Source organism: Heloderma suspectum, chromosome 1, assembly GCF_057233095.1.
Source record: "Heloderma suspectum isolate Gila_16-S chromosome 1, 16-S_ref, whole genome shotgun sequence".
Lineage (NCBI taxonomy): Eukaryota > Metazoa > Chordata > Lepidosauria > Squamata > Helodermatidae > Heloderma > Heloderma suspectum.
In genome coordinates this window covers 163,783,427-163,808,860 of record NC_139458.1, presented here as the reverse complement: position 1 = coordinate 163,808,860, position 25,434 = coordinate 163,783,427, and the positions used below count along the sequence as shown (strand labels likewise).

General features: G+C 41.3%; 1 protein-coding gene across 1 annotated transcript in view; it reads right to left on the bottom strand.

Annotated features, from left to right (window-relative positions):
• The window catches only part of THSD7B (thrombospondin type 1 domain containing 7B), a 645,752-nt gene that overhangs the window by 228,782 nt on the left and 391,536 nt on the right, over positions 1-25,434 (bottom strand). Inside the window, exon 12 of the mRNA XM_084829626.1 lies at positions 22,967-23,070. Coding sequence (XP_084685752.1) covers positions 22,967-23,070 — 104 coding nt within the window. The remainder of the gene's footprint in view (positions 1-22,966; positions 23,071-25,434) is intronic.

Below are 25,434 nucleotides of genomic sequence, written 5' to 3'. Positions count from 1 at the left end.
TTAAACCCACAGAATTTAAATAGCGTTAAGCACGTTCAGCTCTTTGTCAGAATGTGGTCATAGTTCTTAAAGCATCTTATGCCACTTTAGATCTACAACAACAACAACAACGTTTTAAATTGTTTCAACATGCCATAAAAATTGAATTACACTCATCAATCAATCAATAGATGTTCTGTCTGTAACCAAAGAAAAAGTAGAAACCCTTTTTATCATGGTAGATGTCAACAAAATTAGAATACTGTCAAATTATAGCTTAAAGCAAAGATTAGTGTTACATACAAGCTTTGCCTACTGGCAATATTTTAGAAAGAAATTATAAAACTTATGAATTAAAGATTTCTGTCCTTAATGTACTGAAACATATCTTGTCATATACATGATTTCATTAATTGCATTAGGTTTATTTGCAGAAAACATCTTACAAGTATTAGATATGATATCTATAAACAGCAACAGCCTTTGCAAGGCTTCTTAATTCAAATGAAACAAAACACAATCAATTCCTACTTTTTCAATTTTCATGAATATTTTTCTATAACAAAATGAAGGGGGGGTAGTGTGGTGAATAACTGATGAATTCAAATTCCAAACACCAGCCCAGAAGCAACCTAATTTTATTTGGAGATGTTTGTGATATTCCACTAGAAATAAGCTACAGAAATATTTAATGAAACTTTTTCCTCGTTTCAGTTACACAGACGCCCAATATCTACAGGTTTTGAGTTAATAGAAAACTTTTTGTAGAAAGTGTCATCAAGGAGGTTAGCATTATCACAAGGTCCAGTACAAATTCTTTTTAACTGGATTCAAATAAAACACAAACCAATGTGCTATAGACTTAGATATTGTATCAGTACATTTGATTTACTTGTATTCTCCATAGCAAGGCAGGTAATTCCCATATAAAACTTTATTCTCAAGCTGCAACGACCTTGACTTTTACCGCAAGTTCAACTGCAGGGATATTGTTTCAGAGAAGAGCTGTAAGAAGAAGGGAGTTCTCACAGATAAGATAATGAAGTGTCAAATATACCTTATGAAATACAACTTTTGTTTCAGAACAGAGACTCTGATTTAGTGTTTGTTAACGGACAATTCAAAAATTATGACTTCGTCCGTATATGGAACACAACAATGACAAATCCTGAATTACTCAATTGTTTATCTCATAAAGCATAGGCACAAAGACACCTTCTACTTTCTACAGGAGAGAAAAGATTGGTAGGTGGAGAGATAAGTCAGCATATAAATTATATACGCAGTGGGTATATATCCTTAATCATAACATTAAAATATTTTTTAGAGTTGGAACTATCAAGGAGCATAATTACATCCAAGTTTCTGATTCTTTCTTAAGGATTGCAATCCTATACGAACTTACCTGAGAGTAAGTCCCATTGAACTCAATTGAGTTTACGTCTGAGTAGACATGATTTGGATTTCACTGTAAGTGACATAGAAATGCCTGAAATGTCTTCATATCATACTGTGCTGAGCTATTTCACCTCATTAAAAAACAGACCCCCTCCCCAACCAGGCCTGTAATTTTCAAAATATTTTTTTTCCTGAGGGTTTAAAAAGGGCACTTTGTAGAAAGGGAAATATTAAGCACCTTTTCCTAGCACTGTCTGTAGAACAAGCTAAACAAATGGTACTTAACACTCACCTATCCATTTATCATTGCTGGGGCTCGCCTAGGTACATAACTTTTTAAAAAAAATTTATTCTGCAGGGAGACAGGATTATTACCTTGTCACAGCTGAAATCGCATGTCAAATTGCTTGCTAATAAAATAATAGAAGGAAACCAGAATAATGGGATGGAGGGGAGAGTCTGGGATAGAGACCTCTTTTAAATAAAAGACACCTATGTGTTTTTCCATCCTGGCAACTAAACAGGTGAACACAAGAGGTCATTCAGCTCCTCCAGGGATAAAATTCTTCTTAACTCTGCCTGACAGGCTGTATGGAAATAACCATCCTAATCACAAGTCTCAGAACTTAAATTTTCCAACACACACACACACATACTAACATTTTGCAACCCTTCCCGGGGGCTGGGCGGGGGGAGAATACATTTCACAGCTGGAAAAAACACCTGGCAACTAGTACTTGCATATTAAGCTTCAAAGTTTGTAAGTCCAACTTTCAACACATAATGCAGTTCAGGTTAATTGTATTTGGCTTTAAAAGAGAGTGAAGATCTCGCATCCAATAGGATTTTCTTTCTCCATTTCCTCTCACCTTTAATGTTTATATTCATCCACTGCATTTTTATAAACAGAAAAACGGTATATGAGGCTCTAAGGAGAAAGACAGCATTTTAAGCTAGGTTTAACTATTGCACGTTTCTCTCATCAAAGTGCATAAACTGAGTATATTTACTCTTTTTTTCGACTGGATAGGAAGCTATTTACATGTTGAATAAGTTATCAGCCATTACAAGCAAGAGATGAAATAGACAACAAAAGCATTTTTAAAGCCATTTTTATGTGGATTCGGTAATTAATCATTCAAAAATAAATATAAAACCCACCATTCCATAAAGCCAATGTCATTTTCCTAATCACCTACCACACGAGTTAATTACGATTTACCAAATGTGCTTGGAATACATCAACTTTTATTTTTCATGAGGCGGAATACTCAGGAATATTGTAAGTTTAAAATACAAACCTGCATTTCTATCAAAAGGGTGGACTGGGGAGAATGGGGAGCGAGATGCACACAGAGATGGGAGCGGGTTAAACATAGGTCCCAACTTGATTTGGTTACATCTTAAATAGATTTTGGCAGGGCACAGTATCTGGATCCCAGTCAGCAGTCAGCCCAACTGCTGGCTGAGACCATCCCAGCCCAAGCAGGAACCTGTGATCCCTCCCTGTGACCTGGGTGTGTGGTAGGCCTAACAGCTCCCATGCTATGGTGGGGGACGTGTACCTCAACCACTGCATATCCCAACCAAATGGATCTGTCTCAATGCCTCCAACACTCCACAAAGTTGTGACAGCAACCAGAAGAAATCAACATACCTAACAGTCTAGTTCTCATATACAAAGGCATATCAATGGTGACATGCTAATATTCTTACTATGGGGAAGGCAACACCCACATATCAGTGTGCCAATTAGGTATTAGCAGTGAACATCTGTCAAAGCAAGGTGGAAAACTGCCTCTTGAAAGGTGGGAGAGGTGGTGATATTGGCCCTCTATTTTTGGCCCAGGAGTGGAGGTTCCCTCAGGCCCACCCAGGGAAGCTAACCAGTGTCTTCTCATGAGCTTGTAGGGTGGGTGGATGGGCTGATATTAGTGGCTGCCATGTCATTGTAATCCTGCTATAGCCAATCACATCGCTGGCTGGCTCCAATGCTCCAGCTCCCTAACAACCCCCCACCAGGTTGCTGCACAAAGGAGGGACTTCTGAGGTAAGCAGGGAGCCTAGGCTTCTGTGAAAAACTAGACGACATAACCCAGAAAAGGGAAACCTCCATGGGCCTAATCTGACCCACAGAGGTTGCCCATCCAGTCCATGGTGGTGGCTTGGGCTCAATCAGCAGCCTCTCCCCAAACCACGGGACCTGGGGGCTCCCAGGGGCTTTAGGAGGAGGTAGGGATTGGAATCCCTTTGCTGTCTCCTATCTGAGATTGGAGATAACAAAGGAATTTCCCTGCATGTCTCCCCTCCTCCAAATGGAGGGCAAGCAGCATGCTGGGGAATTCCCTTGTTATCTCTGAACACAGAGTGGAGATAGCAAGGGGATTTAGGGATGGCTTGTCCACCACTTGCACATCATTCAGCCGACAGTGGGTTGGGTGAGTGGGTTGTCATCTGACCCTGTTATAACCTTGTACTGAAGGAAGATCCATGCATGGAAGATGGGTGGATGGCAGAGTGATGTGCAAGAATAGAGATTAAAGTTTGCCTGTACCATCTCAGCATGCAAAGTGTGTGTGTGTGTGCGTGCGAGATAGAGAGGGGTGGGGTGGTGGGAGTGAGTGTTAGAGAGCACTTTCATGGGAACCACTCATAGTATGCTAGTTTTCAAAAAAACACAAAACCCTAGCATATCGGAGAAAACTCTCTAAACAGATTAGCCCTCTACATGAAAAAAAAACATAGGAAAATGTATCCCAAAAATACACTGAAGTGTTTTGAAGAAAATCATCTGGGGAGTTGCAGGGAAACTTCAGTAAGATTCTTCTACAGTAGGAGGTTCAGATTAACATCCTCACATCTTAAAAGCATAAATGAGGGGGTTACAGGGACATGATCTCCACTCATGTGGAGGTACTCTGCATATGTATGTCAGTACGCATAGAGGTCTTCTTCTCATGGTTGCTGAACGTGCAGCCACAGGAGGCTGTGAATGGCAGATGTTTCAGATGTGGGGGCCAGAGCATGCTTTAAATGCCTGAGGGGGTGCAACTGCACTCTCCTCATGCAACCACTGTCAGAGATATAGTCTTATGGTCAGATGTATGAATGATTGTATTAAACACTGTCAGGTAAAGATGAGATTCTCTGTAGCATACTGTCAAAGTACCAAATCATAGATTTCAGTATCTGCTATGTTTAAACAAATAAACAACAACAAACAATCTGTAAAGACTTTGTATACCCAAGTCCCACCAAGAGTCTTGAACTTCCCACAGCTCATGATTTCCAGCTCCTCTCATATGGCTACCCACGGCCGCACAAAGTACGATGAGAGTTCCATATAAACAGGGTGTACATTTTCTTATCTATTTTTGACACATAATTATTGTGAGAAGTTTGGAACTACATGGCCATTATGCGGAGGAATGGCAATTTCTCTTTGAAATAGTGTAAACTGAGTAACAACTAGAAGAACCTCACTTCAGTGTGCAAGAGAGATTTGCAAGAGAGATTCAATATGTCTTTCATCCTCTTGAGCAAGTCCCTGAACAGTGTGGATCTCCAAAGACATCTTTCATCTACCGTACCCTTGCTCAATGCTAATCTGTTGTCATTTAAAAAAAAAAGCAGTAAAAATGGTGAGTGGCAGGGGTGAAACATTGTCTAGAACAGTCACTTGAATTACAGGCAAAGCACATTAGATAAAATACATCCAAAGGAGGACCAAACTTAATAAAGGAATGAAATGTAAAATAATGCCTCTACCCCACCCCCTCCCCAATCTTCCACATTGTGGAGCAGCTCCTTCAGCTACAATAGCCCTTATTTTGCCTAACCTATTATATACAGTGTGAATACAACTTGTGTTTGATTATGAGGTATGCTAATAGCTGTTGTGAATTGTGTACATTTGTTAATGGACACATTTCCCATTGATCTGGTGTGAGTCTCCCAGCCCTTCCTATTAATCAAGAGAGTCATGCTGTGAAAATCTTTGATGTCCCTTCACTCTTCTCTTCTCATTATTTTTGATCTTTTAACTTCTCTTGCATAGCTATTTATCTTGTAACATATCTGTTTATCCATCCTAGCTTTGTATCATATTAAGCTAGGAGAAAATACCCATTTTCGATAGAAACATAATGTTCTGTATCATACCCAGATGGATCCTGGCCTCCAACTGCCTTACTTTTCATATGCAAATAGCATACAAAAAGCCATCAGATCCGAAAATATTGCCTATTTCCTACCCCACCCCCCACCCCCAGATAACCATATGTATATAATTTTGCTAAAACTCTGCAGATTACTTAATTGCCTTTAGTCAAAATATAATCTTGCACATATTACTGTCAGGACAACTTGCTCTAAAGACTTCTCTGTTTTCAGCTTGCTGAAACATAAGAAGAGCCATGCTGGATCAGACCAAGGTTCCATCTAGTCCAGCATTCTGTTCACACAGTGGCCAACCAGCTGTCAACCAAGAACCCACAAGCAGGGCATGAATGAAACAGCACCCTCCCAACAATGTTCCCCAGCAACTGGTGTACATAGGCTCACTGCCTCTGGTACTGGAGGTAGCACATAGCCATCAAGACTAGTAGTCATTGATAGCCTTTTTCTCCAGGAATTTGTCCAACCCACTTTTAAAGCTATCCAAATTGGTGGCCATCACTACATCCTGTGGTAGCAGGTTCCATAGTTTAACTATACGCTGTGTGAAGAAGTACTTCCTTTTATCTGACCTGAATCTCCAACCAATCAGCTTCATAGGATGATCCTGGGTTCTAGTATTCTGTAAGAGGAAGAAAAATGTATCTCTACCCACATTCTCCACACCATGCATAATTTTGTAGACCTCTATGATGTCTTCCCTTACTCTCCTTTTTTCCAAGCTAAACAATCCCAGCTGTTGTAACCTTTTCTCATAGGGGAGTTGCTCCAGCCCCTTGATCATTTTACTTGCCCTTTTCTGCACTTTTTTCAGCTCTACAATATCTTTTTTTAGGTGTGGTGACCAGAACTGCACACAGTATTCCATGTGTGGTTGCACCATAGATTTGTATAGGGGCAGTATGATATTGGCAGTTTTATTCTCAATTCCTTTCCTAATTATGCCTAATATGGAGTTTGCCTTTCTTTTACAGTGGCCGCACACTGGGTGGACATCTTCGCTGAGCTGTCCACCATAACCCCAAGATCTCTTTCCTGAAAGAAAGATGTTGGACTGGCATGGATGTAATGTTAAACCATAGCTGAGCATTATGAGAATGAGGTGCAGGGAGCCTCAGGCTGGCTCACTTCCCTTCCCCAATCCTCTGACATAGCCCAGACGAAGAGTTCAGAAGCTTTAGCTCCCTTTTCAGATTAAGCACAGGTTGTCATGTCATCCAAATCTGGATAAATTATGATTAATCATAAATCTGGGTAGTTGAAACAAGACAACTTAAAACCATAGCTCTAGCCATAGTTAAGAAGGTTCGAATTATGGGTTCAGATGACATTCTAAATCATGGAACTTAACATGAAAATTGAAACCTTCCAATTTCCTCACAGCCACACTGAAAGAGGAAAGCAGAGGAGCGAGAGCACAAACTGAAGGATCACTAAGGTTCATTCTCATAAGAGTGTAGATTTCTTTGGGATGTAATCCTATGCTCTTTGAAGGAGTTCTCCAATGTTGGAGTGCTTTGAATAGCCTATGTTCTGTGGGCACATGCCCAGCAGACAGAAGGAGCAATGAAGGTGATTTTTGCCTCTCCTCATTGTTGTTGTTTCCACTAGATGGGCTTCTGAGCCTGTCTAGAGAGGTCATGCTGCCAAAGGGTAGGACCAGGGCTGGAGAGGACACAGGATAATTGTGGATCCTGGCCTCTCCTCTCCCCTTCCCTCCCTGCCCACCAGAATGCCCCTTTTTCACCTCCCCAGAGGCACTTTTTCAACTTCAGGAAGCAGCCACCACAGTTCTTTTATGAGGTGGCTGAAAGGGGAGTGGTAGGAGGGAGTGATCAGAACCCACAGTCCTCTTATTGAGTTCATAGGAGTGTGTACAGCCACAGGAGAAGGAATAAAAAAAATCCTATGGTCCCTGGGACACCCTCCCAAGGACCATAGGATTGTTCAACCCGAGGTGTTCATTCAAGTGTTCAGTAGCTAATACTCCAGTAATGATGACTCAGAAAAGAGCTAGAGCCTAATGTAGTTACATTGACAACCTATGCTTGTCAAGTCTTTCTTATGATGGATGCACAGGCATCTTGCTGCTTGACCCAAAAGGGTCAAGCCTTTGTGAGCATCAAAATCAAATGCTCAAGATTTTTTCTAACTTTTGCTGCAAACCAATCTTGATGGTGCATACAAAGTACCTTCCACCACCACCACCACCACCACCTCTTCCTTGAAGGTCCCAGAAGCTTACCCAGGAAAGGGCAGGGGAAGACACTTTCTGGGGCCTGGTTTCGCATCTTTTCCACCTCACAGAGAACTGGGTCTTTCAGCATTCCTAGGGAAATCAAAGACCTTCTCCACAGCAGAAAAGATGCAAATAGCATCTGTTTGTTCCTGGGGATTCTGGGACTGGTAGGAAAAGACACTTTACTTGGCCTTGCAAGCACCTGCTTCCACTGCCTTGTCTTCTGCAGGTAATTTACTGGGTACTTGAGGAGACAGGGAAGAAGGAAGCAGTAGCACTCACAGGATAAAATTGAGCAGGATCAACTTGATCCTGTGATCCCGCTCAACTTGATCCTGTATATGTACTCACCTTGATTGTGCTTGCAAGCATTCCGTCAGGAGTGCTTGAATTCCTGTAACTATAATGTTTCTCAGTTGCAATCCCACTACAAAGTTACTGTCAAATATTATTCTGGAATAAAGTGTCTTTTGGAAGTCACAGATGTGTATTTCCCATAGTCCCACCCTGGAAACATAATGCTGAAAGGTCCAAGAAGCCGTCTAGTCAAATACATTGCAAGGGATTCATCCTATAGCCTCTTCAGATCAACACAAACAATCCAGACTGCAGTGTGTTGCTAGCAGGGAACAGGTACACTGAAGGTAGAAGTACATGAATGCATAACAAGCAATGAGACACCTTTGGAAAGATTCTTCTTTGTCATTGGAGTAGGGACTCGGTATGAAGCAGGCTCAATATTCTTAAAAATGTTTTATAAACAGAGGTACTTTTCACTCTGCAAGGAATAACAGAAGGCTTTGAGGAAACCATTCAATATAACATGCACATCCTATTATTTAGAAGACTACCAAAAAGTGACAGTTTTCTTGTATTAGAGTGCAGATTAATGACATTAAATTAATACTTAATTGATCTAACATGTAATATGAACTGAAAGTAATAAACAAGATGGATAGAGCCATTTCATCCATCCCCCACCCCTAGCCCTTATAATCATACCAATTACTTAAGGAACCTGTCATGTTCCCCAGCTTCAATCAGCCCTCTGGCCCTGAAGAGGACTCAGAGGCAGAGCAGATTCCCTCCATAAACCTGAACTCTGCTATGCCAGGACCTTCCAGGCCTGAAGATGTGCCTCTACCTGACTCCTCGGATGCAGAGGACACTCCCCCATTACAGCCCCACCCCATAGGAACCCTTTAAGAAACAAACTGCTTCTCTGAGGGGCGGGGCTAACTGCAGGTCGAGATCTGCTGGCTTCTATAAGCTTCAGAAAGCCTTTGACTATTGCTGAGTCAATGCTCACCTTGACGGAGTTTCAGCTAATTTGGAGCTGTCCATGGTCCTTAAAGAACATGCCTGGTCTCATCTTGCCTTGCTATTCAGTAAACCAAACCGGACCTGACACAATGGGACTTGACCTGATGAGACCTGACCTGATTGGATGTGACTGGACTTGAACTTGATGTGACCTGACATGAGACTTGGCTTGACTCTGCTTTTTTGTATGGGCCCTGCCTTGCTGGTTTCAGCACCTCTGGGCTCTTTGAACTGAGTGGATCAGGGCAGAACCACTCAAAAAACATCAGATCATCACACTATGATGATCAGGCTCTCTGTGGCTTACCATTGCTTGTTTTCCCCTTAGTCCTCCTGCCTGCTCCTGGCATGTATCCCAGCAGCCCTCGTGGTTTTGCTACCTTGCAGCCTTTTTACTATTGGTACACTTTGTATGCTGGACATGTTTTGTGTTTTCTGTCGCCGAAGGGAAACTCCCCCTCCCCCCAGTCAGATCACTATCTCCAAAGACTTTTGTGGAAAATAAAAGTTAAACGAAGCATGTTTCTTTTTTTAAAGCCTTTTGCTGTGCCTGCCAGAAAAGCGGATTTCTTTCACCCTTTTCCTTTTCCATCCTCTGCCACCTGCAAAGTATTTTCTGAGCAATAAGAGTAAAAGCCTCCCTGCCTCCAGTGTGTGATTTCTTTAAAAAAGAAAAGGGAAAGCTTTTGGCTACCCTTCAATTCTTTTTTTTTTTAAGGCTCCTTGACTGCTCCTCACAGGTGGGAATAAACAACGTTCATCTTCCTAGTAGAGCGCTCGCTCTCTCTCTCTGTGTGTGTGTGTGTGAGAGAGAGAGAGAGACAGAGAGAGAGAGAGACTTGCCTGTAAGTAAGCATGTGCCGACCCTATTCAGGACCTGTGTGCTTTTTAAAACTCCCCCTGCTGGAGGGAGGGAGAATTTCAGCATGAAAACAGGAGAGGGGAAGCTTAAACCCCCCCTCCCAAATTCCCATAGTCCCAAACTGGGGCAACACACACTTACCCAGAGGTAGGTCAATCATACATATACATAGCATACATAGGTCTGCTAGTTTAGTTCACAAAGGCAAAAAACACAACAATGAAGCTCCAAACTGGAGGGGGGGCAGAAGGCACTGATGAGGGAGGCAGCAGCAGAACATGCTGTTGCTAGGCCGAGTCTGGCAACCAAGATTGTGAGGAGCAGTTGGGTTTTTTCCCCCCACTCTTGCCAGGCAACTCTATAACCATTTTGAACAAACCACACTGAAGCCGCCGTACCAGATTCAGATGTCACAGCAAGCGACCCTAAACAACCCAGCAACAAGCCCTAGGTTCTCGGGGTGGCTTTTGGGTGATTAACAAACCATGCTGAAGCCAGCCTGGTTCGGACAACACAACAAACTACTCTGAAATAAACATGACTCACAACCCACCATGCCTTATCACGTTGTGCGAACCCAGTGAATTAATTTTTATGAATATCTAAGAAGAAAAAGTGGATGTTACGCAAGACTATTGCAATCACTGTATTAGCAAGTGAAGTTGTTCTTTAATTTGAGTTAAAGGGCTACTGGGCTAATGCACAGTATACCAACTATGTATTGGTACACATAGTATACCAATACATAGTATACTATGTATACTGTAAAGGATTGCAAGCATCTTTTACATGCTTCCCCAAGGTTAACTCCTGCCATGGACTCTTGCAAAAATAATCAATTCATCCATGATAATTTGGTATGTTGCCATTAAAGATAGCTGATTATTTTCTAGCACATTTGCATTGCCAATTATTTATCACCTCAGGAAGTTCTCAGATGTTGGAGAAGGTAGGAAGAAGTTATTTCAGAAGCTATGAAATCTGGAGGGTCTATCCTGAATTGCTCTAACAACTTATTTGTCTTCAGTGGACCATTCCCAGAGGTCTATTATACTTGGAGCTTGATCTCTTCCTAAGGCAAAATCTTACAACTGACGCTGGGATGATTATGGGGATGAAACAAATTGCCTACTGCTCTGGACTCTGCTAGAAAGCTGTTAATGCTGCCGCAAACATATAAGTGGCTTCCACTCTCCAGAGTGGCCATAATGAAAGTATTTCATCTCTATGCCAGTGTGGAGTAGTGGTTAGAAGTGCTGGACTGGGACTCGGGAGTTTCTAGTCCCCATTTGGTCATGAAGTTCATTGGGTGACTTTGGGACAGTCACTGACTCTCAGCCTAATCTACCTCACAGGGTTGTTGTGAGGATAAAATGGAGAAGAGGAGGATCATGTAAGCTTCCTTGGCTTCCTTGCAGGAGGAAAAATGGTGGAATATAAATGTAATAATACATTTAAAAAATAAAACTTTGCCGATGGACCTTTATGCACAGAGTGAAAATGACTAGACTCAATTCACACCATCTGAACACCACAAAATCAAAATATACAGATCATACAAATGGAACCTACATGCAGTGGGCTCTGTGAGTGTTCGCCTACACAAGCATACATTCTAAGAAATGGAAACCAAGTAGGCAAGGAACACTGAGCATAACCCCAACCCCTACTGCGCAAAGTTTCCTAGTGCGATGGCTGTAGTGTGGAAGACAAGCAATTTTGGACACCAGGGCCAGAGCTGTATCTTTAGGAGCATTGGGTTTAGGAATATTTTGAGCCAGGAAATTACCTACATATCTTCTCCAAGGAGCTTCCTGCCCACATAAGTATAATGTCCTCACAGACAGAACCATTATTTTTCAGGTCTTAATGAAAATCTTAAGGGATTTAACAAAATTTATCACAGTATAACTAAACGTAAGGACAAGGGTGATGGTTTGATCTGCTGGAAATATCACCAGCCCTGGCATTTCTCTGACTTGTTGTTCAGTCGTTCAGTCGTGTCCGACTCTTCGTGACCCCATGGACCATAGCACGCCAGGCCTTCCTGTCCTGCGCTCTCTCCCGGAGCGTGCTCAAGTTCATATTCATTGCATCCGTGATGCTATCTAGCCATCTCATCCTCTGCCGTCCCCTTCTCCTTTTGCCTTCAGTTTCTCTGACTACATAGTCTTAAAAAGTGGCTGGATATCAAACACATATGTTGAACAACTCATTAACAGTATATCCATGTTTTATTCTAAAGTATACCCCATGCTGCATATATTTATGCATAAAGAATCCATTGTACATGAGACTATAAGCTTCCAGTTCTTATTTCAAAGTATTAACCTCTCATGCTGACACATTTTGCACTCTTTTACCACAGAGCAATTCCACTTGTTTCAATGGGAATACTTCAAACTGGTTAATGAATGAATGAGTGAATTCACCTTTTATATATTAGCTAATGACATCTTTGTGCATTCCACCGCCCCCAAGTGCTATCTGTGCTTTCACCATCCTCTTCAGGAAGAACAAGCTTAACATTCATATACTGCTGAGGGAAACAATGAAATTTAACCACCATCTCATTGTACTTGGATAACCATGCTTACAATTGTCTTTTGCGAAGACAAGAGCTGCAGTTACGGTATAATGCATGAAGAACATGACAAACTGTAATTTCCACACAGGATTCACATACACAACTACAGCCTGAATCTAATTTGATATTGTGGCATTGAAGTATAAGTCTGCTTGTGCTTGTAGGATTTCCTGCCAGAAGTTTGCGAAACGGAAACCTTAAATGATTATATTATCACTGCTCATCAATTGCAAATGAATGCTTAGGTTTACATTTTGATCTGCATTTTTGTAGAAAGCCACTCACTGCTACAAAATCTTTTCATGTAGCTCCTACACATTTATATATTAAGCAATCTGTATATTAAAAATAAGAGAATTATAATTTCGGTACATGGTGATGGTATAGAACTGAATGGAGTAATCACAAAACAATTCCAGTATACACAATTTGATAAACTACATTGCCACTATTATTCTGAACTCTGATTATTTGTTTGAAAATTTCCACTTATACAAAATGCCTACTTTATTATTTTGCTGTTTTAAAGTTCTTGCTTGGCCATGTCTTGTGATGTCTGCAAATCTCTATAAACAAATAATATTCATAATATGAGTAGTGAAGATCCAAAGGCCCAAATCTAAAATAGGCCTAAACTATAGGAGTTTATTTAAACCAATATACTTCCTTTAAGTCCCCTTCATGGATCACTGCCTTGTTGTGGCGAAGGGGCTTGCATAACTCAGTGAAGCCATAAGCTATGCCATGCAGGGCCACCCAAGACAGACAGGTCATGGTGGAGAGTTCTGACAAAATATGGTCCACTGGAGAAGGAAATGGCAACCCGCTCCAGTATTCTTGCCAAGAAAACCCCATGGAACGTATCACAAGGCTAAAAGATATGACGCCGGAAAATGAGACCCTCAGGTCAGAAGGTGTCCAATATACTACTGGGGAAGAGCAGAGGGTATTTCCAAGTAGCGCCAGAAAGAATAAAGCAGCTGACCCAAAGCCAAAAGGACACTCAGCTGTGGATGTGTCTGGTGGTCAAAAGAAAATCCGATGCTGTAAAGAACAATATTGTTTAGGAACCCGGAATGTAAGATCAATGAATCAAGGTAAGTTGGAGGTGGTCAAACATGAGATGGCAAGATTGAACATCGACATCTTGGGAATCAGCGAACTAAAATGGACAAGCATGAGCGAATTTAATTCAGGTGACCATCATATCTACTACTGTGGGCAAGAATCCCTTAGAAGAAATGGAATAGCACTCATAGTTAACAAAAGGGTGGGAAAAGCAGTACTGGGCTACAATCTCAAAAACTATAGAATGATCTCAGTACAAATCCAAGGCAAACCATTCAACATCACAGTAATTCAAGTCTATGCCCCAACCACTGAGGCCAAAGAAGCAGAGGTTGATCGGTTCTATGAAGACCTATAACACCTTCTAGAACTAACGCCAAAAAAAGATGTACTCTTCATCCTAGGGGATTGGAATGCTAAAGTAGGAAGTCCAGAAATCACTGGGATAACAGGCAAGCATGGCCTTGGTGTACAAAATGAAGCAGGACAAAGGCTAATCGAGTTTTGCCAAGAGAACACGCTGATCATAGCAAACACTCTTTTCCAACAGCACAAGAGGCGACTCTACACATTGACATCACCAGAGGGTCAATATCGAAATCAGATGGATTACGTCCTTTGCAGCCAAAGATGGAGACGCTCTATACAGTCAGTAAAAACAAGACCTGGAGCTGACTGTGGCTCAGATCATGAGCTTCTTGTTGCAAAATTTCAGCTGAAATTGAAGAACGTAGGGAAAACCACTAAACCATTCAGGTATGACCTCAATCATATCCCTGATGAATATACAGTGGAGGTGAGGAATAGATTTCAGGGATTAGACCTGATAGACAGAGTGCCTGAGGAACTATGGATGGAGGTCCGTAACATTGTTCAGGAGGCAGCAACTAAATCCATCCCAAAGAAAGAGAAATGCAAGAAAGCCAAGTGGCTGTCGGATGAGGCTTTAAAAGTAGCTGAGGAAAGAAGGGAAGCGAAAAAGTAAGGGAGAAAGGGGAAGATATATCCAGCTGAATGAAGAGTTCCAGAGAACAGCAAGGAGAGACAAGAAGGCCTTTTTAAATGAACAATGCAAAGAAATCAAAGAAAACAGAATTGGAAAGACTACAGATCTCTTCAAGAAAATCGGAGATCTCAAGGGAATGTTTTGTGCAAAGACGGGCATGATAAAGGACAAAGAAGGCAGGGACCTAACAGAAGCAGATGAGATTAAGAAGAGGTGGAAAGAATACACAGAAACTCTATACAGGAAAGATCTTAATGTCCCTGATAGCCATGACAGTGCAGTCACTGAACTTGAGCTGGACATCCTAGAGAGTGAAGTCCTCACTCACTCACTCACTTCCTAAGGCTCACTCAACGTGAGCCTTAGGAAGCATTAGTAACAACAAAGCTAGCGGAGATGACAGTATTCCAGCTGAGCTATTTAAAATCCTAAAAGATGATGCTGTTAAAGTGCTGCACTCAATATGCCAACAAATTTGGAACACTCAACAGTGGCCACAAGACTGGAAAAGGTCAGTTTACATTCCAATTCAAAAGAAGGGCAACACCAAAGAGTGTTCAAACTACCGTACAATTGCGCTCATTTCACATGCCAGCAAGGTGATGCTCAAAATCCTACAAGCTAGGCTTCAGCAGTATGTGAACCGAGAACTACCAGAAGTACAAGCCGGGTTTTGAAGAGGCAGAGGAACTAGAGATCAAATTGCCAACATTTGCTGCATCATGGAGAAAGCAAGAGAATTCCAGAAAAATGTCTATTTCTGCTTCATTGACTATGCTAAAACCTTTGATTGTGTGGATCACAACAAATTGTAGCAAATTCTGAAAGAGATGGGGGTACCAGACCACCTTACCTGTCTCCTGAGAAACCTGTACGAGGGCCAAGAAGCAACAGTAAGAACCAGACATGGAACAACCGAGTGGTTCAAAATTGGGAAAGGAGTATGACAAGGCTGCATATTGTCACCCTGCTTATTTAACTTATATGCAGAGTACATCATGAGAAACGCCAGGTTGGATGAATCACAGGTCGGAATTAAGATTGCTGGGAGAATTATCAACATCTTCAGATACGCAGATGATACCACCCTAATGGCAGAAAGCAAAGAGGATCTAAAGAGCCTCTTGTTGAGGGTGAAAGAGAAGAGTGCAAAAGCTGGTTTGAAACTCAACATTAAAAAAATGAAAAACATGGCATCTGGCTCCATCACTTCCTGGCATATAGAAGGGGAAGAAATGGAAGCAGTGACAGATTTTATGTTCTTGGTCTCCAAGATCACCACAGATGGTGACTGTAGCCATGCAATTAAAAGACGCTTGCTCCTTGGGAGGAAAGCTATGGCAAACCTAGACAGCATAGTAAGAAGCAGAGACATCACCTTGCCGACAAAGGTCCGTCTAATCAAAGCTATGTTTTTCCCAGGAGTAACATACGGCTGTGAGAGCTGGACTATAAGGAAGGCTGAGAGCCCAAGAATTGATGCTTTCGAACTGTGGTGCTGGAGAAGACTCTTACGAGTCCCCTGGACTGCAAGGAGGTCAAATCAGTCCATCCTAAAGGAAACCAACCCTGACTGCTCATTGGAAGGACAGATACTGAAGCTGAAGCTCAAATATTTTGGCCACCTAATGCGCAGAGAAAAGTCACTGGAAAAGACCCTGATGCTGGGAAAGACTGAAGGCTAAAGCAGAAGGGGACGGCAGAGGACGAGATGGCTAGATAATATCACTGATGAAATGAATATGGACTTGAGCATGCTCCGGGAGAGAGCGCAGGACAGGAAGGCCTGGTGTGCTATGGTCCATGGGGTCACGAAAAGTCGGACATGACTGAACAACAACTTCCCTTAAGTAGCACTTTAAAAAATTCAGGTATATCATTTGGACTTTGGTATAGTTTGTTCAACCCTTGGCAGAATTAAGTCCTATACCCACTTACCTGGGTTTAGGACTTAAGAAGTAAAATTACTTCTTGTTGTTTATTCGGTCAGTCGCTTCCGACTCTTCGTTTCTTCATGGACCAGCCCACAGCAGAGCTTCCTGTCGGCTGTCGCCACCCCCAGCTCCCCCAAGGTCGAGTCTGTCACCTCCAGAATATCATCCATCCATCTTGCCCTTGGTCGGCCCCTCTTCCTTTTGTCTTCCACTTTCCCTAGCATCAGCATCTTCTCCAGGGTATCCTGTCTCCTCATGATGTGGCCAAAGTACTTCAGTTTTGCTTTTAATATCATTCCCTCAAGTGAGCAGTCTGGCTTTATTTCCTGGAGTATGGACTGGTTTGATCTTCTTGCAGTCCAAGGCACTCTCAAAATTTTCCTCCAGCACCACAGTTCAAAAGCATCTATCTTCCTTCGCTCAGCCTTCCTTATGGTCCAGTTCTCGCAGCCATAGGTTACTACAGGGAATACCATTGCTTTAACTATGTGGACCTTTGTTGTCAGCGTGATGTCTCTGCTCTTCACTATTTTATCCAGATTTGTCATTGCTCTCCTCCCAAGAAGTAAACGGCTTCTGATTTCCTGGCTGCAGTCAGCATCTGCAGTAATCTTTGCGCCTAGAAAGACAAAGTCTGTCACTGTCTCCACGTTTTCTCCCTCTACTTGCCAGTTATCAATCAAGCTGGTTGCCATAAACTTGGTTTTTTTGAGGTTGAACTGCAACCCAGCTTTTGCACTTTCTTCTTTTACCTTCGTCATGAGGTTCCTCAGCTCCTCCTCGCTTTCAGCCATCAAAGTGGTATCATCTGCATATCTGAGATCGTTAATGTTTCTTCCAGCGATTTTAACTTCAGCCTTCGCTTCATCAAGCCCAGCACATCGCATGATGTGTTCTGCATACAGGTTGAATAGGTAGGGTGAGAGTATACAACCCTGCTGTACTCCTTTCCCAATCTTAAACCAGTCCATTGTTCTGTGGTCTGTTCTTACTGTTGCTACTTGGTCGTTATACAGATTCCTCAGGAGGCAGACAAGATGACTTGGTATCCCCATGCCACCAAGAACTTGCCACAATTTGTTATGATCCACACAGTCAAAGGCTTCAGAATAGTCAATAAAGCAGAAATAGATGTTTTTCTGAAACTCCCTGGCTTTCTCCATTATCCAGTGGATATTGGCCATTTGGTCTCTAGTTCCTCTGCCTTTTCTAAACCCAGCTTGTACATCTGGCAGTTCTCGTTCCATGAATTGCTGGAGTCTACCTTGCAAGATCTTGTGTATTACCTTACTGGCATGTGAAATAAGTGTCACTGTTCGATAGTTTGAACATTCTTTTGTGCTTCCCTTTTTTGGTATGGGGATATAAGTTGATCTTTTCCAATCTGTTGGCTATTCTTGTGTTTTCCAAATTTGCTGGCATATGGCACGCATCACCTTGACAGCATCATGTTGCAAGATTTTAAACAGTTCAGCTGGGATACCATCATCTCCTGCTGCCATGTTATTAGCAATGCTTCTTAAGGACCATTCAACCTCACTCTTCAGGATGTCTGGCTCTAGCTCACTGACCACAACGTCAAATCTATCCCCGATGTTATTATCCTTCCTATACAGATCTTCTGTATATTCTTGCCACATTTTCTTGATCTCTGCTTCTGTTAGGTCCTTGCCATCTTTGTTTTTGATCATGCCCATTTTTGCCTGGAATTTACCTCCGATGTTTCTAATTTTCTGGAAGAGGTCTCTTGTCCTTCCTATTCTATTATCTTCTTCCGCTTCCGCACATTGCTTGTTTAAAAATAATTCCTTATCTCTTCTGGCTGACCTCTGGAATTCTGCATTTAATTGGGCATATCTCCCCCTATCACTGTTGCCTTTTGCTTTCTTTCTTTGTTGGGCTGCTTCCAGTGTCTCAGCAGACAGCCATCTTGCCTTCTTGGTTTTCTTTTTCTTTGGGACGTTTTTTGTGGCCACCTCCTGAACAATGTTGCGAACTTCTGTCCATATTTCTTCCGGGACCCTATCTACTAAATCTAGTCCTTTAAATCTATTCTTCACCTCCACTGCATATTCATTAGGAATATTAGTGAGCTCATATCTAACTGATCTGTGGGTCTTCCCTATTCTCTTTATTCTGATTCTAAATTGTGCAATAAGAAGTTCGTGATCTGAACTACAATCAGCTCCAGGTCTTGTTTTTACCAACTGCATAGATGTCCGCCACCTTCGGCTACAAAGGATGTAGTCAATCTGATATCGATGTCAACCATCTGGTGAAGTCCATGTATAAAGTGGTCTCTTAGGTTGTTGGAAGAGAGTGTTTGTTATGCACAGTGAGTTGTCATGGCAAAATTCTATCAGCCTATGTCCTGCTTCATTTTGTTCTCCTAGACCATGCTTGCCTGTAATTCCAGGTGTCGTTTGACTACCCACCTTAGCATTCCAGTCTCCTGTAATGAAAATAACATCTTTGTTTGGCGTACTATCCAGTAGGTGCTGCAGATCCTCATAGAACTGAGATGATTCTTCAGCATCTGTGGTTGGGGCGTATATTTGGATCACTGTGATGTTAAATGGCTTACCATGAATTCAAATTGAGATCATTCTGTCATATTTTGGATTGTAGTCAAGCACTGCTTTAGCCACTTTATTTTTAATTATGAAGGCTACTCCATTTCTTCTGTGGTCCTCTTGTCCACAGTAGTAGATCTGGTGGTCATTTGATGTGAAGTGGCCCATTCCAGTCCATTTCAGTTCACTGACACCCAAAATGTCTATATTTAATCTTGACATCTCCCCAATAACCACATCCAATTTGCCCTGGCTCATAGATCTTACATTCCAGGTTCCTATGGTGTGTTGATCTTTAGAACGTCGGATTCGTCGTTCACCACCAGCGCCATCGGCTGCTAGCCGTCCTTTCGGCTTTGAGCTAGCTGTATCATCACATCTGGGGTAGTTGAACTTATCCTCTGTTCCTCCCCAGTAGCATTTTGACCATCTGCCGACCTGGGAGTCCCATCTTCCAATGGTATACCGACATATCTCTGGTTGTACTGATCCATTTAGTTTTCATGGCAAGAATACTGGGGTGGGTTGCCGTTTCCTTCCCCAGGGATTGTACTTAGTCTGACCTCTCTGCCATGACCTTCCTGTCTTGGGTGTCCCTTCACGGTTTAGCTCATGATGTCATTGAGGTGCTCAAGCTCCAGCACCACGACAAGGTAACGATCTCCTTTGCTGAAGAAAAATTACTTCTTAGTAGACATGTATAGGATTGCTCTGAAAATCCTTTGTCAAATATGGCTGCAATACTAAGTGGAGCTACCACCAAATTTCACCTAAAACAACATTTTGAGGTGCATTTGAAGGTTACTATCCTGGCAAAATATCCAATATATATATAAAGCTAAACAGAAAGAGTGTTGAGACAACTATCACAATTTCTCAGGGAGTATCACACATACAGTACATACCTGGAAGTAAAGATAATGGAATTTACTGCTGAGTAAAGATGATTAAGCCTATGTTATGTGATGCAACTGATCTAAATAAAAGGCATACTGAAAGCTGCAAAAGAAATAACTGAAGTTTGGATCCTAAATTGTTCTCTGCTTACATTTGGTTTTGCATTTCCAGTCACCATGTTTTATACTGTACAGTTATGAATGTGCACCATGTTAAAAGCAACATAAAACAGCATGGCTTCCAGGATGGGGTGAGGAGTGGGAAGGGGGGACCAGTAGTGACATGAGAAGCAAGTGGGAGGAAAAGGGAATGACATCTCCACATTCATAATGATAAGTAATACTGTTTTAGAGAGTGCTGTTCTATTGCTGATAATAGAATTAGGAGGATGACTTCACTTTAATCATAATGATACCAGAGGGCACGCTGGCTAGCCTGCAAGAAAATAGGCAAGGATGATTGCTGCTTGGATGGAGCCCAATATCTATCTTTCCGACAACTCTGGCTATTTTCCAGTAGGTCCTACAGTCAATTGTCTAGATTAGATTGTCTGTACTGCCACATGTGATTAAGATTCTAGCACAAGATATATGTAGTAATACAGAATGAACAAAACTAAACTTTGTAAATCTGTAAGATTCTGACAATATGCCAGACAAAGCAACTTTTATTCACTCTACGCTGAAACAATTGTTGTTATTTCCTTTCCAGATAAATCTTCCATTTTTTATGTAATACTATACTTTGTAGGGAAGTATAAACCTCACCTAAGTTGATGTTCCCTGAAATGGAAAGGCACACACAGATCCCTTGGTTTCAGAGAAGATGTAACAAGCTGACTTCACCATTGGGCAAGATATAATACATAATATTGTATTATTGAGCCATCTTTGTTAAACAGACAACGCTACCAAATCTCAATCCTTCTCTTCCACATCCTGGTATCTTGTCTGTCACATTCTTTCTTTCTTATTTTTCCTTTATTTCAAGTCCTCCCCTGCTCACCTATAAGACAGTTTTAAAGGTCTCTTTTTCTCTATCTGTCCTTCAGCCTAATCTTATAGATTCTACCCTCTTCCTAATGCATGATGGGACATAAACACTAACTCCAACTTGTCTCCTATTGTTCTACATGGAAGTCTCTTTAAAGTTTCCAGGACCACATCCTTCTTCCTTGGGGTGGTTACCCCCCACCCAGCATTTAGAAAGTCTTTGTAGATCATATCATCTTGCTCACTGCGTGGTTACCACTGACTCAAAAATGGGCTCAGTAATTATGAATCAATGATTTATAAAACATAAATTGTTTATGTATACCTTTCCAAATTAATTTCCAATTCTTTCTCAAAGATAAGCTCAAATTCAAACAGGGAGATGTTGAAACATCTCCCTCTGGAAATTGTAAGAGCATTTGTTTTGGGATGTATTTATTTTTTTAAGACAGCAAATCTTACACCCCTCACCATCTTATTAGACGATTTAAAGTTTTCACAATGAACCTAGACAGCTCACACATCTACTGGGAAAAGAAACCATCAACAACAAATCATATAGCAAATAGAAAGGGAAATAAATCTGTGAAAGGTATTTCAATACATGCAACTGCCTTCATACTTCTGGAATGAAAATTCAGTCAGCCAAACCTCCTGGGTAACTTTATTCTCTATTTTCACCATCGTTCTAAAACATTTACTTACTTCCAATCCCTGCACAGATCTTTTATTGCTCCCAGATTATGTAATGGTTGCAGCCCATCACTAAAAACTGAAATTCTAACCTTTCAAACATATGGTACTGTAAATGTGATCATTTTCTACTGGGATAACCTTCCTTTTAAGTATTTTGTTCAGGTTTCTAGCGGGAATGACTAACATCTTAGCTGCTATGATAAAATTGGTGCAAAAAGCTGTGCTTAACACCCTCAATAGTGCAAGGTTGCTTCAGGTTTTCATGTATATATTTGAAAAGTTACACTGCAGAAGAAATTATTTATCTAGGTCCAGACATTGATACTCAAAAGGTAATACCAAATATGGCATAAAAATAAAGTGATTAAAGAAAACAAATTCTCTTTCAGCTTTGTCACCCCTCAAAAAGCATGCAATGAGTAACTGATAGCTATTGCCTCTTCTATTGTTTCCAGTATTCAGTTGGAAGGGAAAGATTTTAGCAAGTGACTGTTGCTTGTATTTCCCTTAAATCATATGTTGCCAAAATCTATATTCCCCGTTTCCCTCCCGCTTCACCACCTCACAACTAAAGGATATTGTAACAACAATTGCAGTCTAGACCAGGGTAGGCAAGCCTTTTGGGCTGGGGGCACATTTGGCAATTTGAGAAACTGTCCTGGGCACCAACACAAAATGGCTGCCATGGGAGGTGTGGGAAATGACATGTCACCTGCCCAAAAGACTGAATACAAAGCAGAGGTGGGGCTGAGGCCCAGCACACTAAACAACTCCTTTGAACCCACAGTTTGCAGTACCCACAGAAACCTGTTTCACAGCAATCCCTGCTTTGCAAGAAAATGTGCTAATTAAAAAAATGTGAGGGGTAGGACACCTTGGTAAACACCAGGAAAGCTGTTTGGGGGCACATTGGTGCCCATGGCACCATGTTGCCTGCCCCTGGTCTAGACTGTACATTCAAAATGTCACATGAATTATAAATCATAATCACCTGTATTCAGAGTAAATTTTTCTTCTCAACTAAGGAAAGTAAATGATTTCTAACACAATGTAGTAGATTTGTTGTTGTCATCCATTTACTGGGAGAGAGGAGCAGGCATAAAAGATATCTGGCTAATTTGAGATGTTCATGTAAACTACATTAATGTAAACACAAGTGCTAAGAGATATAAAGTGAAACTGGATAGTAAAAGGAAACGAGCATTTCAAAATGGAAGATCATTTGTCCAACCTTACCTCTTGACTGCAGGCCACGACCACATGCCTCATTGACTCCTAATATACCTTGTCTTATAGAATCTGGAACCAATACACACTGACTCCACTTGTGGACCTTCCAACTGAATTACAAAAGAAGAAGAGTTATAATGACATGCTCTGATTTTTTTTTAAATAATCCATTTAATTGATTGTGCCTCTAATTTAAGCTGATATTTCTCAGTTGCAATAAATGACATCTTAATTTGTTCCAATATGGGTAACATATCAATGGTTGTATATCTGATTATTAAAGCCTCAGACATTTAAGCATGTGGAATTACATAGAAACTAGTGTTTTCCAGGATGTAGTTTGTTCATGAAAAAGGCCAAATGTACCCTTAACTGGATCTTTAAGAACATGAGAATGATCTGCTGCCAACTAAACTGGTTCTAAATATTGTAGGTGTGAAATATCAAAACACATATCAATGAATATAAGAAAGTTTGGGGGATCTACAAGTGGGGCAGAGTCCAATAGACTGATAATACTGAAGGTGAGTATAGTGTGATGAATGGGTTGTGGGTTGATCAATAAGCATCTTTAGTTTTGTCTAGTGATACCACTGCAAATACGGAAAGTGTTCTGTTGTTGTTGTTGTTTTAAAAAAAATTCATATCATTACAGAGAAAGTTTAGCCATTCTGATTTTTCATTTCATTTACTTAGATAAATAAGAACAGAATAATTACTTCTACTGTTTTGTATTTATCATGACAGGAATAAGCCACCGTGTGCTCACTCCTCCTCTCTTCTCCGGCACAACCAAAACAAGTTTGGAAGCTTGTGGTTTCATTTTCTTAATAACTGCAGCTTGACATTTCCTCTGAACCTGACAAATCGTAATTAATCTTAACTATGCTTTGTTTGAAACAAAGAAATGGCAAAATATGGGTTATGAATCTGGTTTCTTTCAACAAACCATAGCTAAGATTAACCACAGTTTAGTGTTGGACATAATGGTAATCTGCAGTTAATCAAAAAGAAAAGCAAAAGCTTGTGGTCTCCTCCTCACAGCTGCACCAGAGAAGGAGAAGGAAGGGGAAAGCATGTGAGGCCAAGGGTTTCTGTGATTTGTTGCCATCACAATAAGCAATAGTTTATCATGATGCCCAAATCAACTCAATGTCATTTATCTATGGAGCTTCAATCCCACATAAACTCTCTTATTTGCAAAACAGACTATTAGGCAAGCACATACAACTAAACGCAAAATTGCAGTTTTAGTTTTTAAACAATTGCCACATGGCCTCCATCCTCTGAAACTGAACATACTTAAACAACCAAATCTTTAAGAGTATAGCAAATCATTTATTAAAATAAACATACATTTAGATTGCTCAAACCTGCATATAAATATGCATGGATCACTGCCCCTTCAAGGATCACTGCCTTGTTGTGGCGAAGAGGCTTGTGTAACTCAGTGAAGCCATAAGCTATGCCATGCAGGGCCACCCAAGATGGACAGGCCATGGTGGAGAGTTCTGACAAAATGTGGTCCACTAGAGAAGGAAATGGCAATCCACTCCAGTATTCTTGCCAAGAAAACCCTATGGAACGTATCACAAGGCTAAAAGATATGATGCTGGAAGATGAGCCCCTCAGGTCGGAAGGTGTCCAATAAACTACCGGGGAAGAGCAGAGGGAATTTCCAGGTAGTGCCAGAAAGAGTGAAGCGGCTGGGCCAAAGCCAAAAGGACACTCAGCTGTGGATGTGTCTGGTGGTGAAAAGAAAGTCCGATGCTGTAAAGAACAATATTGTTTGGGAACCTGGAATGTCAGATCAATGAATCAAGGTAAGCTGGAGGTGGTCAAACATGAGATGGCAAGATTGAACATCGACATCTTGGGAATCAGCAAACTAAAATGGACAGGCATGGGCAAATTTAATTCAGGTGACCATCATATCTACTACTGTGGGCAAGAATCCCTTAGAAGAAATGGAGTAGCACTCATAGTCAACAAAAGGGTGGGAAAAGCAGTACTGGGCTACAATCTCAAAAACTATAGAATGATCTCAGTACGAATCCAAGGCAAACCATTCAACATCACAGTAATTCAAGTCTATGCCCCAACCACTGAGGCCGAAGAAGCTGAGGTTGATCGGTTCTATGAAGACCTACAACACCTTCTAGAACTAACACCAAAAAAAGATGTCGTCTTCATTATAGGGGATTGGAATGCTAAAGTAGGAAGTCAAGAAATAATGGGGATAACAGGCAAGCATGGACTTGGTGTACAAAATGAAGCAGGACAAAAGCTAATCGAGTTTTGCCAAGAGAACACGCTGATCATAGCAAACACTCTTTTCCAACAGCACAAGAGGCAACTCTACACATCGACATCACCAGAGGGTCAATATCGAATTCAGATTGATTATGTCCTTTGCAGCCAAAGATGGAGAAGCTCTATACAATCAGTAAAAACGAGACCTGGAGCTGACTGTG